Below are 14,489 nucleotides of genomic sequence, written 5' to 3' on the forward strand. Positions count from 1 at the left end.
CTGTTTGTGGACAGCATGATAATGAGTTCTTTATTGTACTGAACAATGATGGCTCATGAAATACTACAGTGGAATTATACTGAGAAAAAGGAGCAGGGGAAACTGGAGTGCCGGGTGTAGCAATTTTACAGCGGAGTTGCACGATTAAGGAGCCACAAAAACAACACAGCGCAATAATCCATCTGGGTATTACATATCAAAGACGGTCATCTGCATCCTCTCAGGAAATTATTCATTTGATGAGGGAACCTCCTAGAAAATAGCTGGTTGCGATGACTTTTTCTTCTTTCGCACGATGTTTGGCACCACTTTCGCTCGATGCAAATGTGGCGCGTAGCAAATTCAAACTATGTAGGAATGAGACAGGCATTCTCAAAAGCAATGCACACACACGCACACACCCTGTGACGACCCTTCCCGAAATTGTGACGACTACTTTTGTTTCCACGGACACAATGCGCAAAATACTACTAAGGTGTATGTCTGATCGCACAAATGACAATATCACAAATCTTTTCATAACATTTACTGTGAGCATCGCATTCTTCACATAAGGTTGTTTCAAAGGCAAACCTTTATGTCACATGACCACACGCACAAAAGAGAATCATCACAGCCAAGTCTTTTCCCCAGGGACTTTGTCCACCCTGCATATGTATTTTAACACGGCGATGTTGGCTAGTGGGTTTCACTCTCAACTCTGCGGTTAGTTGCGACGGTCAGCGCAGTGCCCAAATTTTTGTCAGCATCAACACTAAGAGGCTGTCCTGTGCAAATGCAGTAACACTGCTAAACAGATGCAACACGCACAAATGCGCAGTCGCGTTCACCATTAGCTGCAATGTGTGAGTGGTCACCGGAGCGACACTTTCAAGAGAAATGTGGCGAGGGACTTGCCATTCTAGCAGTGCGCATACCCCCCTGCTTTCCGTCATCTGCTTTCTCCAAGCAGCGATAATACACTGGCCCCCTAGCTGCTACAGCTCTATCACAAAGGAAGGAGAAGAACGGTTACGAAGCTATGGCACTGGTGCACCATGATGGAACACGCTGCACGAAGGGCTAAGCATGTCCACTTTACTTGGTGGGCCAGTGTATTATTGCTCCATGAGGAAAGCAGACGACAAAAAGCAGGGGGTAAACGCATTGCTGGAATGCCGAAATTATCTCCACTTTTTTGTCGAGAGTGTTGTCCCGGATATAGCTCGTATGTTGCAGCATAATGAAGGCGACAGTACCTTTCTGCAAAAGTGAAACGCAATCAGGATAGTGCTCTTTTTTTATTGGTGTATGTGCGCTCGACTTAAAAAGAGGAAGGCAAAACATAATTCTGCAGAAATGTCGCAGTGCGTTTCACAATAGTGCTTCTGAGCAACTGAGTTTGCCAACATGATGATCTGATGAGAGAGAGTAGCCAAGGCCGTCCGACATAAATGCTATAACTGTACAAAGAAGTTTGAACTGCGATGGGGTGTTGTGTATGGGACGATGTTATGATTTTAGGGAAGAAAAGAAATGAAATATAAGAAGGGGTGTGAAAGCAAAGTGCTACGGGACAACAAGCACTGACTCGATGCGAAAATAGCCATGCTATGTACAACTTTGTACAATGATGTTCTCCTTTATCCCATGTTGCGGTGGGCCTTTTCTCTCAAATTTTTTTTTTTTTTTTTTTTGGGGGGGGGGGGGGTCATGTGGGCGTACAGATTTATTAAAAAATGCACTATTGTGCTGAAACATTGCACAAGAGCACAATACTACCTTTTGAAGTTTTGCGTTAAACACACGTGCCAATGAGCAACCAATTGTGGCTGATAACTATTTTCTCACCATTTTATTCCCCACAGGTAAATCAATAAGGCAAGGCTAATACTGCACCACACGAAGAGTAGCACTGGAGCCAGTTCTAGTAAACTTTTAGCTTGCAAACACACGTTCATGGAAGCTGTTCAAAGAACAGCAAGATACGTTTCATCGCTGCGACTCAGCACGATTCATTGTTAACAACCACAGCTCACTGAGGTGCAACGAAAAGCTTTTCACTTTCTCGTACGGTTCATACACAAAACAAGATCAACATACACGTGTGAAGTCATCGGACTGTAGTTCACAAAGCCCAAATAGGCCAGGAGCTGCGATCATCAAATTTCACAGCTGCCCCAAGAGCTCTTGCGATGCCGTGTTTCTATAAATGTTCCAGCACAGAATGGGTGATCCCGCATTGCAAGTTCTTGCAGCAAAACTGAAAATCTAAAAAGCCAACTACACACTATTGAATTTGCCAGCATTCTATTGAATTGTCAGCATTCTATTGGTGTGGTCAACACCAGCTCATTAGAGCCGTTAAAACACATAGGCGAGGACCCATAAAAGATGCCACCTCATGGCCTATGCCGACTTCACAAAAGACTTGGACTGCTTGTATCATGCACAAAATGGAATTGTAATATTCACTGTAATGCCTCACTACTGTAACATGCCTTGTGCATTAACACGTTTTACACTGGGCCCCTCCAATTCAATGTGATTAAATTGTGCATAGTCCATTCCTGAAAATTTCCGACAGTGAATGTGAACCATGACTTCACACCAGGCCTCATCATAGTATATGAATGTTAATGGTCAGACCATGCACAAATTGCTCTCAACAAAATAATGCAGTGCCTATGCACCATGCATGATACAACCTAACAATGACAATGCACAAGTGCAACAGAAAAAAAAAGTCCCAAATAGAATAACAAACGAGTCGTCCCATTCTCACCAACCAACTGAACAATGCTTGTAAGCACCGGCGCGGTTTAATGGCCCTCACAGGAACCTCGTGCAAGCAGTTGAGAAACAAACAAAAATAACCAATCCTCGCCACCTTTTTTCCCATCTGCTCACCATTTCATAGACAAGGGCACGTGACAGAGGTCACTGAGGCCAAAGAAAAAACACGTACGAGGGCTGTCTTTTCCTGCCTGTTCCAAGAGCAGCGTCCCAACAGAAGGAGGGAGTGGAGCTTCCTCGCAACATCTCTGTCTTCGATAAATACGCATTGAAGCTCTCCAATAAAAGAGCCAAGGCAACACTAAAAAAAGTGCGAGGCACACAACGTGTGCGTGCCAGCCTTTCAGACTGCTCAGCTCTGCCCCATAATGAGAGGTGCTGATTTATCCCCTTTCGCCTCGTGCTGCGTGGCACTCTCGCCGACTCCTTTCTTGCGCCGCTGCCGGCGTCGCGGTGGGGGTGACTTCCCTGCCTCGTCTGGCTCGGCTTCGTTCTCCAGCGTTAACGATCGGCCTCTCTTGCGAGAAGGCGATGGCGTCTGCTGCTTCTCCACGGCATCTGCCTCTTCGTCCTCCGGGATCTTGGTGTAACTATGTTCGATCAGGTGCGGGCTCATCTCGTAGAGCTTGAGCTCTCTTTGTGATAACTCTAACGTCGGAGCCTCGTCGATGGCCATGTCATCCTCGTCCTCCTCGTCAGGTACAGACGGAATGTCAGACGGTGGTGGCAGTGGAATTTCTAATGGATCCACCGGTTTCTCGATCTTTGCTGCTAGCTTCGCAAGTGCGGCCTCTCTGATCTGCTTCTCCGTAGGGAATTGCGACTCTGCATCTGTGCTGGACAGTGCATTGTCGCCCTTGTCGCGCTTTTCGTTTCGCTTCACATCTGGAGACCATGCTTTGTCCGCCTTGTTGCCCCTCCTGGATTGCCGTTCAGAGTCGTGCTTCGTGCCTGGAGACACCTTCTCTGTCTTGTTGCCCTTTCTGGACTGCCGTTCAGTGTCACGTTTTGCATCTGGCGACAATGGTTTTTCTGCTTTGGTAGCTCTCCTGGATTGTCGTTCAGTGTCGTCCTTGGTGTCTGGAGACAGTGCCTTCTCGACATCTGTCTTGTTGCCCTTTCTGGACTGCCGTTCAGTGTCATGTTTTGCATCTGGCGATAGTGGTTTTTCTGCTTTGCTAGCTCTCCTGGATTGTCGTTCAGTGTCGTCCTTGGTGTCTGGAGACAGTGCCTTCTCGACATCGGCGTGTTTCCTTGACTGCCGCTCTGCTTGTCGCTTACTTCTCTCCCTCACTGCTGGCTTTACTTGAGTTTCGTCTTTTTCCATGACCTTCTCCTTTTCGCGCTCTTTCCTACCTTTCTTGGGCGTAGCTGTTTTCTCCCGAGTGTCAGCTGGTTTGGGGGCAGCCTCATCAGATTCCAACATTGTGTCGTGCTTATCCTCAGCTTCCTCAGCATTGTTTTCAGGCGCTGCTTCGAGACTTTCTCCCTCCTCCTTTTTTTGTTCACTGTCCTTTCTAGATCGCTTTGATATGCGGTTAATGACATCTGCCTCCCTCAGACGCTTCATTTTTTGTTTCTCCTTAGGCTTGGCTTCAGATTTGCCCTCTGACTGGGCTCTCGACTCGGCCTTGGAGCGGGTCGTAGCCTTAGGTTGTGCCTCAACAGGGGTCTCAGACTTTGACTGGATTTTGGGTTCTGGCTGGGGATCAGGCTTGGCTTCAGGCTCTGCTCTGATCTCTGATAGAGCTTTAGAGTCATGAAGGGCTTCGGACCCTGGCTGTTTTTCAGACTCAGGCTGAATATTGGACTCAGGCTGACCTTCGGGCTCAGGCTGGGCTTCGGACACAGGCTGGGCTTCGGACTCAGGCTGGGCTTCGGACTCAGGCTGGGCTTCGGACTCAGGCTGGGCTTCGGACTCAGGCTGGGCTTCGGACTCAGGCTGGGCTTCGGACTCAGGCTGGGCTTCGGACTCAGGCTGGGCTTCGGACTCAGGCTGGGCTTCGGACTCAGGCTGGGCTTCGGACTCAGGCTGGGCTTCGGACTCAGGCTGGGCTTCGGACTCAGGCTGGGCTTCGGACTCGTGTTGGGTTTCAGATGAAGCCTGGGCTTCAGAATCAGCTCCAGCTTCAGAGTGGGCTTCACACTGGTCTTCAGACTTAGCTTGGGTTTTCAACTCGGGCTGTGGCTCAGCAGACCCAGGCTTTGCTTTGACCTTCGACTTGGGTTCGGCATCATGCTGGCCTTCAGGCTTGGAATGGACTTTGTCCTTTGGCTGAACTTTGGCCTTTTGATGAGCTTTGGCCTTGGCAGCCTGCACTTTGGCCTTTGGCTGGGATTCAGACTTCGACTGGGTTTCAGACTGATGCTTCGCTTCAGCCTTCAATTCTGGCTCTGCTTTGGTCTTACTTGATTTGTCGTCTCTCTTCTTGATCTTCTTTCCCTCGTGCTTTTCTTTTGCCTGCTCCTTCTTGGGCTCGTCAGGCAGTGGCGCAACCTTGGCCTCGGTTGCTTTGATGGCAGCCACATCATCTTCTAACTTGTCCTTAGACTCGGCCTTCTTCTTCTTCTCCTCGGGTGCTGTTTTTGGCTTCACTACTGGCTTTCGTTCGAGTCGGTCAAATTCCTTAAAAAGCATGTCCTCTACCTCCACTATTTTTCGTTTCCGCATCCGGCTTTCAGGCTTCTGTGGAGCTTCTTTTTTCGTGGGCACAGTTTTGTCAGGCTTCGTCACCGGGTTCTCTTCCTTTTCCTTCTTCTTTTTCTTTTTTGATGAAACCTTGTCTACAGCATTCTCCTTGTTCTTCTTCGTGACAGGCTCGCTCTTGGGCGTGCTGTCTCCTTCTGAAACGGTACTGGCATCCACATCGGGGGTGCTCAGTCCTGTCTCCACCTGCTTTTTGTTCTCCGCTGGTGCCGGTGGTATTTGGTCCTCGCCCTTGACCGGAACTGGGCTTTCTGAACCCTCATCTATCCCACCCCCCGCATCCTCACTTTCAACCTTATTCTCAGAGTAGTTTTTCAGGATCCGCTTTTTTGGCGAAGTGAAATTGAGTCTGACCATCAACTTACGACCTGTTCGTGGCGCTGGCGATGACACCGGCTTGGCCCCAGAAGAAGACACCTTCTTTTCGGGGGCAGCCTTCTTTGCTGACTGCGCCTTCTTCTTTTCCATCGGAGTCTTCTTCTCAGCAGGTGGCTTCTTGTCAGACTGCAGCTTCTTGTCGGACTGCGACTTCTTGTCGGACTGCGGCTTCTTGTCGGACTGCGGCTTTTTCTCGGACTGCGGCTTTTTCTCGGACTGCGGCTTTTTCTCGGACTGTGGCTTGTCAGATGGCGCTTTTCTCTCTCGCTTGGTCGGAGACGGTGTCACCGGCTTCCGTGCTGATGGTGGTAGAGGCAGCCCAGCTGACTTGGCCCTGGATTGCTCCCCCTTGACAGTGAAGTCAAAGTCTGACACCAAAAGCGGGCTGTTCACCTGCTCCAGATAGGCCGCCAGCTCATTCCGTGAGCGAAACTTCTTGCCCTGCGGGCTATTGTAAAAAAGAAAAGAGTAGAGAAACGTTAGACAAGGCATAAAACGTGGCTCTCTACAGTAATGGCAGTGGTTTTTTTGTCTTGGTTACTTTACCTTCATTTGTGTGCAACATTACGGAAGCTGAGTAAGCAAAATACAAGGATCTGAGGTGCTCGATTTTTTTTTGGGGGGGGGGGGTTACTTACAACCATCTCAAAAAAAAAAAAAAAAAAACGGCCAATGAAGCCAGAAAAAGCACAGGGAAAATAGTAGGGAAAATGGAAACGAAAGTGAACAAAAAGTCAATTTGTCACCAGTGGGAGCCGAATTCACGTCTTCTGTGTTACGCATGCTGTGCTTCACCAATTAAGCTACTGCTTAATCGTCATCCTCCCGTCCACTCTCTTGAGTGTTTGGGTATGTGTACAGGATTAGACCTGGGAGTGTTAGCCAGCGCTGCTCCTGGTCAAGGTGGCGGATGACACCCAGCTTAGGGGCAAACAACTGGCCAACAAACTCTCATATGCACCAATCCTGCCAAATTAGAGGCTCTCGAGTGAGAAACGAAATTTTGGCAGAGCTTATTTCACTATGAACGTTGATGTTAATGCGATTACCACTGAAGCAATGTCGCGGCACACTATGTCAATAACACTGAAATGCGTCATGATTGAGGTGTTGCAGCTAGGCTTCCTCGCACTTTGCACTTGACATGCTGAACCATCTAGTGCTGCCGCAGTGAAGTTCGCGCATGGAGCGTGTGAAAATGTATTCGGACAAGATGGTCTAAGTATATATGATGGAGGTTTGGTTCAGCTCAGCACTCTTTTATGCCTGAGGGGTAACCTCGTGTGCAGCTCCTTAACAACACAAAACTTGACAAAACACAATAATGACTTATTAGCGATAATTTTACTGGTTGTGAAAACTATATAATTAAATGTGACAATTCGACCAGATGCACTATTTTTTTTAGACATTTTGTCAGTTTCAGTTTTAAGCAGCAGTGAAATGTGCTTTGCTGTGTTGCTTTCAGAAAACATGTAAAGGAGACCGCACTGTATTGTGTGTCAGCGGCGAAACTGCTTTTAATAAAAGGTCCTTAAGGGGCCACTAAAGCCAAATATTAGGCGATAGATTCATGCTCGAGAACACCTAAGGTGTCACTATTATTGCAAACAAAGTTTTAGAAATCGAGAAATTGAGGAAAATGCAGGACACGATTTGCCAGGAACATTCAAGTACCAGCCTGATGATGTCGGCACCCCTTGTTTTAATTCTGCCACTACTAGTCAACCTCTTGTAATAAAAAGATAATTGCATTGCCTTATAAGACGGAAAAAAATGCTATTTGTCCAGTTCTATTGGATGTTTAGAAAAAGAGGTTGACAACTTGCAGGCGTTGACAACTTAATAACTTGACAACGAGCAGGTGGTCGAAAGGTTTTGTTTTTGCAAGACACTCTGCTGCCCGCGCTTTCCCACTTCAGTAGTTTCGTTATCGAGTAGTGTTGTGCCTGGTTTTGCTGGATCACAAAATTCACACAGCAGAGAATTCCTCATCCAGGTGATGTCGTGGGATGCCCAAACAGTCCACGCCACGTGATTAAAACAAGCTGCAGCGGCGAATCTAAAACGATCTGTCATGGCTCGATTTCTCTATGGCCGCACGCGCGCTTGCGTTTTGCAAGGGAAATAAAAATGTACCGCTACCTGTTGGGCACTGTTTTACTCACAGATGGTAGTAAAGGGTGGTGATGGTGTGTGCAACGTCACCACTCCTGGGGGCAGGTGATTTGAATTGCTCTAAAAGTCTGCGGACTTTCAGACGCTATTTTCACTTAATCTAAGTCTTTTTTTGGCACAAAACAAGCGCTGCGAGGTTTCTGAATGGTCTGTTAGCACTCCATGTTGGCTTAATATTTGCCTTTAGTGTCCCTTTAAATGTAAAAGAAAAGAACTTTTGTTCGCTCGTGTGAGGGGTACGCTTTCCCGATAACATTCTCCAGGGCGACTTATTTAAGGGGGGGGGGGGGGGGGAGAAAGAAAAGGCAATAAATCTGCTAGGTGACAATAAGGCGACAAATATTTTTTAGCATTTTATGCAGTTTTATACATGGTTTATCATTTATCACATAGATAACGTAGCAGAATTATTATTTTACAAATGAAATAAAATTCACAAACCTTAATTTTACGTTTTAAGTGGATTTGACCACTAGCACCCTCATTTTCAAACATTCGACTTGATTTTCTACCTTTATCATACGTTGTAACGAGGGTACATTCCAAGCTATGACGGCGGTGTGGTGGCCTCTAATCCACATCTGAATCAATGACAAAAGGCCAGATGAACGGAAAAGAAAGTGGATCGCTAGAGAATACAGCCCTAGAACATGCGGCCAAAGCAAAAGCGAGGTATGCCATGTTAGTGCCCGCAAGGAAACTCAGTGGTGTGTACCTGTCAGAAAAACAAAGCGACTGATAAAATTGCAGTAATCAATTCTAAGATCACTAGACTAGATTCTATCAGTTCTTGTGTGCCTCACAAAAAAAGAAAACGACGCACATGTGAGAGTATCGCCAGTTTGCGAGTGCCCACCTGTAAACAAAGTGATCACGTGCCTATGAAAGAGCCATGTGAGCAACTATCTTGTGTTGTCGCTCTGAGTGATAAGAAACGAGATATAAATCACTTTTCTCAACGCCCATAACTCTAAACAACATTTGTGAAAATGCAAATTATAAAGTGCACAAACATGTGCCTTTAGTGGGCAGGAGCACACGACAGTAAACTAGGCAAAACAAGGATACTAAGTTAGAGCCACCATGGAGCGAAGAAAATCAGTTTTGGTGGGATCCTGGGGCAATAGCCCAATAGAATTTTTTTCTAGAAGTGACAAAGTTGCAGTGCCTCCAAAGCGATGCTAGGCAGCGCTTGGTTCAAAAAAAGCATGTTTCTTTCAAATGTTATGTTGCTGCTGTGCATATATGGCTGACTACTTGCCATTTGCTTCCATTGCCGTACATGTACAGCAGTGACCTTCAAAGGGTTATACACCTTTTAGCTTCTCCATGTGGAGGGTGATGGAGATTTCTGGTTGGGGTGCCTTAAATGTGCTAGCTTATAGGGACACTAAAGGCAAGTACTAAGTCAAGCTAAAGTGATGGATTAGTGCTCGAGTATCTTTAAGGCATCAATATTATTGCGAACAGAGCCTTAGTAATAGAGAAATTGAGGTAAATGCAGGACATGATTAGAGACTCCCCTGGGACATTCAAGTACTTGCCCGATGATGAAGGCACTCCTCATTTAAATTCTGTCACTAGTACTCAACCACTCATCAAAATCAAAATCATCATTGTATTGTATTAATAAGACGAAAGAACATACTACTTCCCCAGTTCTATTTCATTCTTAGAAAAAAGAACTCATTGACATTGCACTGTCGACGACGTGGTCAGTCGAAAGGCTTTGTTTTCGCTCGACTCTGCGCTGTCCGCGCTTTTGCGTTTTAAGTAGTTCTGTTACCGCGTATTGCTGCGCTGGTTTTGCTGGCTCGCGAACCTCACAGAAACTGCAAGTAGCGGAGAATTCCACTTCCAGGTGATGTTGCGGGACGCCCGAACGGTCCCTACCGCTTGATAAAAAACTGCAGCAGCGCTATGTACCGCCGTTTTACTCACCGACGGCAGCAAAGGATGGTGATGGCGTATGCAACGTCACCACTCCCCAGTTGGCGTGGCGGGAGATTTGAATTGCCATAAAGGTATTCGGACCCTTCAGATGCAATTTTCTCGTAAACTAAGTCTTTTCTTTGCATGAAACAAGCGTTGCGAGGTTTCTGGAATGGTATTTAAACAGTCCACGTCGACTTAGTATTTGCCTTTAGTGTCCCTTTAATATGTCTTCTATCCAAAGTATTCTATGCTTGCCCCTTACAGCGTGTGTTCATTAAAGTTAAGTCACTTAGACGTGCCTTCATTGTTCGAGACTGACCATGGCTCTACAACCTTCCCTGCTGGAGCACGGTAGCATATAGCGCCCAATGCTGATTAACTCCACAACAGGGGTCACCTTGCTGATGATAGATGTGCTTGTCAAGCCAATGTAGCCTCAACAGCAGCTAGGATAGACAAACAGAAGACAACTGCAAAATCCAGGAATGTTATAAAAAAATGGGCCCTGTGATGAACGCGCTAGCAGGCATCAAGCCATATCATTAAAAAGCTATACCCAAAGAAGAAACAGAAGGAATGAACTGAACTAAGATGAGAAGTTTGGGTAGCTAGTACATAGGAGGTGTGTCCAAAAAGCTTGTGCAATGACTCAGCAAAAAATAAGGAGAGAGAGTAGTGGCACCACTCTTTCCGCTCGAGATGAACCAGTTGAGCTCTAGAATGAGCCAGACAGCTGTATGGCAAGGCAAAATTTTATGCATGCATTTCTTATGCAACATATTTTAGTCTTTGTTGAAATGGAGATTGATGAACAGATGGGACAAAGAATTTATATCAGATTTCTTGTGAAATTGGGCAAGAACAGAGCAGAAATTCATCAAATGTTGCTAAAAGCCAATGCAAAGATGGCTTAAGAAAAAAAAAAGCTGTGTTCAAATGGGTCAAGCGTTTTCGAGAATGCCATGAAGACCCCAAACATAATACAAAATCAGGACACCCCTCCACTTTGTGCAAAGATAAATGCACAGATCACGTGCATTTTCTTGTGCTCAGCAACCGTTGAATGATAGATAGTTTGAATGATATTAGAAGTACTTGGTTCGAGGAAGTTGTTTGTTCACCAGATTTTCACTGAAAATATGTTAATTAAAAAGCTTTGCACCAAGGTGAAGCCAAAACTGCTAACTCCCGAGTCAAACTTGCAATAGAAAGAATGTTGCATTGATTTGAAACATTCAGAAAACAGCAGGAATGCTTGCAATATGTCACCACCGGCAACAAAACCTGTATTTACTAATACAACATAGAGTCAAAATCGTAGAGCAAGAAGTGGAAAACGAATAAGTCAAAGCGAAAAAAAAAAAAAAAATGCACGGCAGAACAAAGAAAAAATCAAAGTCGTGTCAGTTGTGTTTCCCGACTGCCAAGGAATCGTGCACCATAAACTTTTTACCTGAAGGTTAAACTGTCAATGCAGCTGTCTACGAGGAAGTGATGAAATGTTTGAGATTGTGTGCATTGCACGCAACCAAATTTGTCAAAGGATTCTGCTGGATTCTGCACAACGATAATGCCTCTGCACACTCTGTATTGAATATTTAGCACGTTTTTGGCATATCATTCCATCCCTGTGCTGTTATGCCGTCCATTTACTCGCCGTATGCAAGAATGTATGTAAGTCCCCGTGACTTTTTTTATCCTCAAATGCAAACCGGTGCTTCGGGGGTGGCATTTCGGGCATGTGACAATTCAAAAGGACATGACATTCGCTCCTGAAGTGCCAACAGAAGAAGAATTCCAAGAGTGTTGCCAGCAATAAAAAATGAGGTGGAAGCACTGCATTGTATACAGCCAATATCCGATTTCTTGGACTCTCTAGGGGCCGCGAAAATGTCTGAAAAATTGGGCAGTGCTGAAAAACAAATGCACGCCTTTAACTGCCCTCAAGTCGCCACAGCCGCGCCCAAAGTAGCCTTAAAGGTTTATCAGTACAATTATTAGACGCCTTGGTGCTCATACTGTGACAGGAAACGGCGCGTGTATAATTAAGGAACACATTTCATGTCCCATGACAGTTGCCCCTTTGCACTCTTGGTATGCTTCACCGCAATACATTGCATATGCTTAACCACATAACAATGTTGTATTGCAGTGAAGCTGACTTTCAGGAAATTGCATTATGCAACACTTTATTTTAGACTCTTGCCGTGCTTTTCGCGCTTCGACGCTGTCGGCGAGGATGACGAAAGCTGTGACGAGCCTGTGACGACCCCTCGGCCATAATCTACGTTGGCTTGCTAGGCTCGGTGGCCTTCAGAGTTCAGCGATGGGATAACGTTAAGCTATTTCAATCTGTTTTTATTTAAAATTCGCCATTAGCCTTCTGTAATAGGTCAAAGTGGCTTGGGCTCCACCCATATGGGCGTGGCACATGCCTATATGGACTAGGCCCAAACTAGTTTGGCCTATCACTGGAGGGCTAATGGCGGATTTAGAATCAAAACAGATTGTAAGTGTTTTAAGTTATCTCAGCCCAGATGTTAAAACTTGCCAACGCACCCAGCCGAGTACTTTGAGTTCTCTTTCATCGTGAAGGTCCATATAATACCCCTGTCACATTGGACGTTTTAATGTCGTTCGAACTGAACGGCAATAGCATCGAATGACATTATTCAGCTCCTACACAGCGATACGTAATGCCATTAGAATCGAATGACTTCCGCAATCGAATGAGTTTGAGAAACTCAATCGGTTTTGCACTCGAAGCAAATGTATGCTCTATACCCTAGAGACAAGGTAAAGTACGACATTGAGCGTTTGTAATTTGAGAAACGTTCATGTAAAAAGGTAATTATTTTGCGTGTTTTAAGGCATCTGTCATTTTAACGAGAGAAAAGCTGTACGGCAGGCTGTCACAAAATGTTTGTACTCGCCACCTCAGTGGCGTCTGGCCGCCGTTGCTTTACTAGTCGATCATATTGTAAACAAACAGGGGCCTGTGTGCATGTACAAAGCTAGGTACACAGCGACTAAGCACTTCACCTGCTGCAACTAAGCGTCGTCATTCAGCACTGCCATGGCAGTCGTATCATTTGTGTTCAATTTGTCGGCTATGATTACTAAACTGGCTAAGCTTTCTATTGGCTTCTTGTGGCCAAACGTTCTGAAATAGAAGTATATGCATGCTATTTCAGTGAAGCGACGCCCCATATTTATTTTAAAACAAATAGATTGACTTTTCAGACACTCACAGATACCTTATTCTACTTTTCTTGCTAATGTTTTTGGAATGACTGCCATTGATATCATGACCAAATGACATTAATTTTTCCTGTGTAGCACCACCACGCGTCGAATGGCATTCGTTGCATCAAATGTCGTTCGAATTTAATGACATTAAAATGCCCAGTGTGCCAAGGGTTTAATTCATAGTTCAATGTGAGTAGGGCACCGCGCAACATGCTCTATTTGGCCAGTCTCATTGCACTATAGATTGGCATACTCACTCACGAGTACGCTGGGCCTCTCGATTTGTCATCCCGGGCTGTCCAGGATTGCCAGAGATGTCGCATATGCAACGCTCATTAAGACTGAAAGCACCGCCTCAGGCAGTACTGGACTGTCAGGGTCAGATACAGTAAAACCTCGTTAATTTGGAAAAGCGGTTAATTCGGAGATGTCCTTTGACGTAATATTTCAGCGGAAGCCCACCAGGTGGAAAGAGGTAATTAAATGGAAAAATGAGACATCCACCCAATTGTAGCAATTGCAACAAAGGAAACCCATACGAGTTCCTCGAAAGAAAAGCCTCACAGTTGAAGAAAAATTCATCCTGGTCCGGGACTCGAACCCAGGACCACCGCCTTTCCAGGGTAGCTGCTCTACCATCTGAGCTAACCAGGCGGCCAGCAGATGACAGGGCAAAGTCGAATTTATCGACCACTCAAAGCAAAAAGTTGTCCTTTGGTCTCGGCAGGCATGTGCATTATTTAATGCAATAAAACACTCGTTAATTCGGACGTATTTCACCGCACATCAGTTAATTCGGACAACTCTCGGAGCTCGGCGAGCGCCGCAAATGTGCGACGCAAACGAGCCAAAACGCCGTTAGCGTCCACCGAAACGAAGCGACGGAGTTCGCATCGCCATAGCCATCAGAGGAAATCTTACGGGAATGACAACAACGCCACAACGCTTCGTGCCTATTTAGGTCTTTAAAGTTATTTTTGCGTTTGCCGGCGCGCATAACACCGCGTTGGCCGCGTGCCTTCATGACTGCGTAGTTGCCATTCGCGATCGCGGTTTCATCAGCAGCGGTTGCGGCAAAAAGTAGTTTCGTTTTGACTCAGTGCGTGCGTTGGCCGTGCAACTTCAGAACCACCAGGCCACCGTGCATGATCGCGTTGATAGCGGCCGCGTTTGCGGCGAACTTAGTGCAAAGCCGTCGAGGATGAACAGCACCGTCAACATCGCGATGGGCGGTGACCCGGCGACATTGGCGAAAAAATGATTGGGA

The 14,489-nt window shown here is 46.0% G+C and overlaps 1 protein-coding gene across 3 annotated transcripts in view; it reads right to left on the reverse strand.

The window, feature by feature from the left end:
• Nucleotides 1-14,489, reverse strand: part of LOC119431745 (nucleolar protein dao-5) — a 61,578-nt gene that overhangs the window by 29,416 nt on the left and 17,673 nt on the right. For 2 of the 3 annotated variants that reach the window (XM_049657085.1, XM_037699216.2), the window contains exon 4: nt 4-6,308. In XM_049657085.1, coding sequence (XP_049513042.1) covers nt 3,128-6,308 — 3,181 coding nt within the window. In that variant the 3' untranslated portion in view covers nt 4-3,127. Of the gene's footprint in view, nt 1-3; nt 6,309-14,489 lie in introns of those variants that run through there. The other variant, XM_049657086.1, reaches the window with a different exon arrangement.

Source organism: Dermacentor silvarum, chromosome 10 (assembly GCF_013339745.2).
Source record: "Dermacentor silvarum isolate Dsil-2018 chromosome 10, BIME_Dsil_1.4, whole genome shotgun sequence".
Taxonomy (NCBI): domain Eukaryota; kingdom Metazoa; phylum Arthropoda; class Arachnida; order Ixodida; family Ixodidae; genus Dermacentor; species Dermacentor silvarum.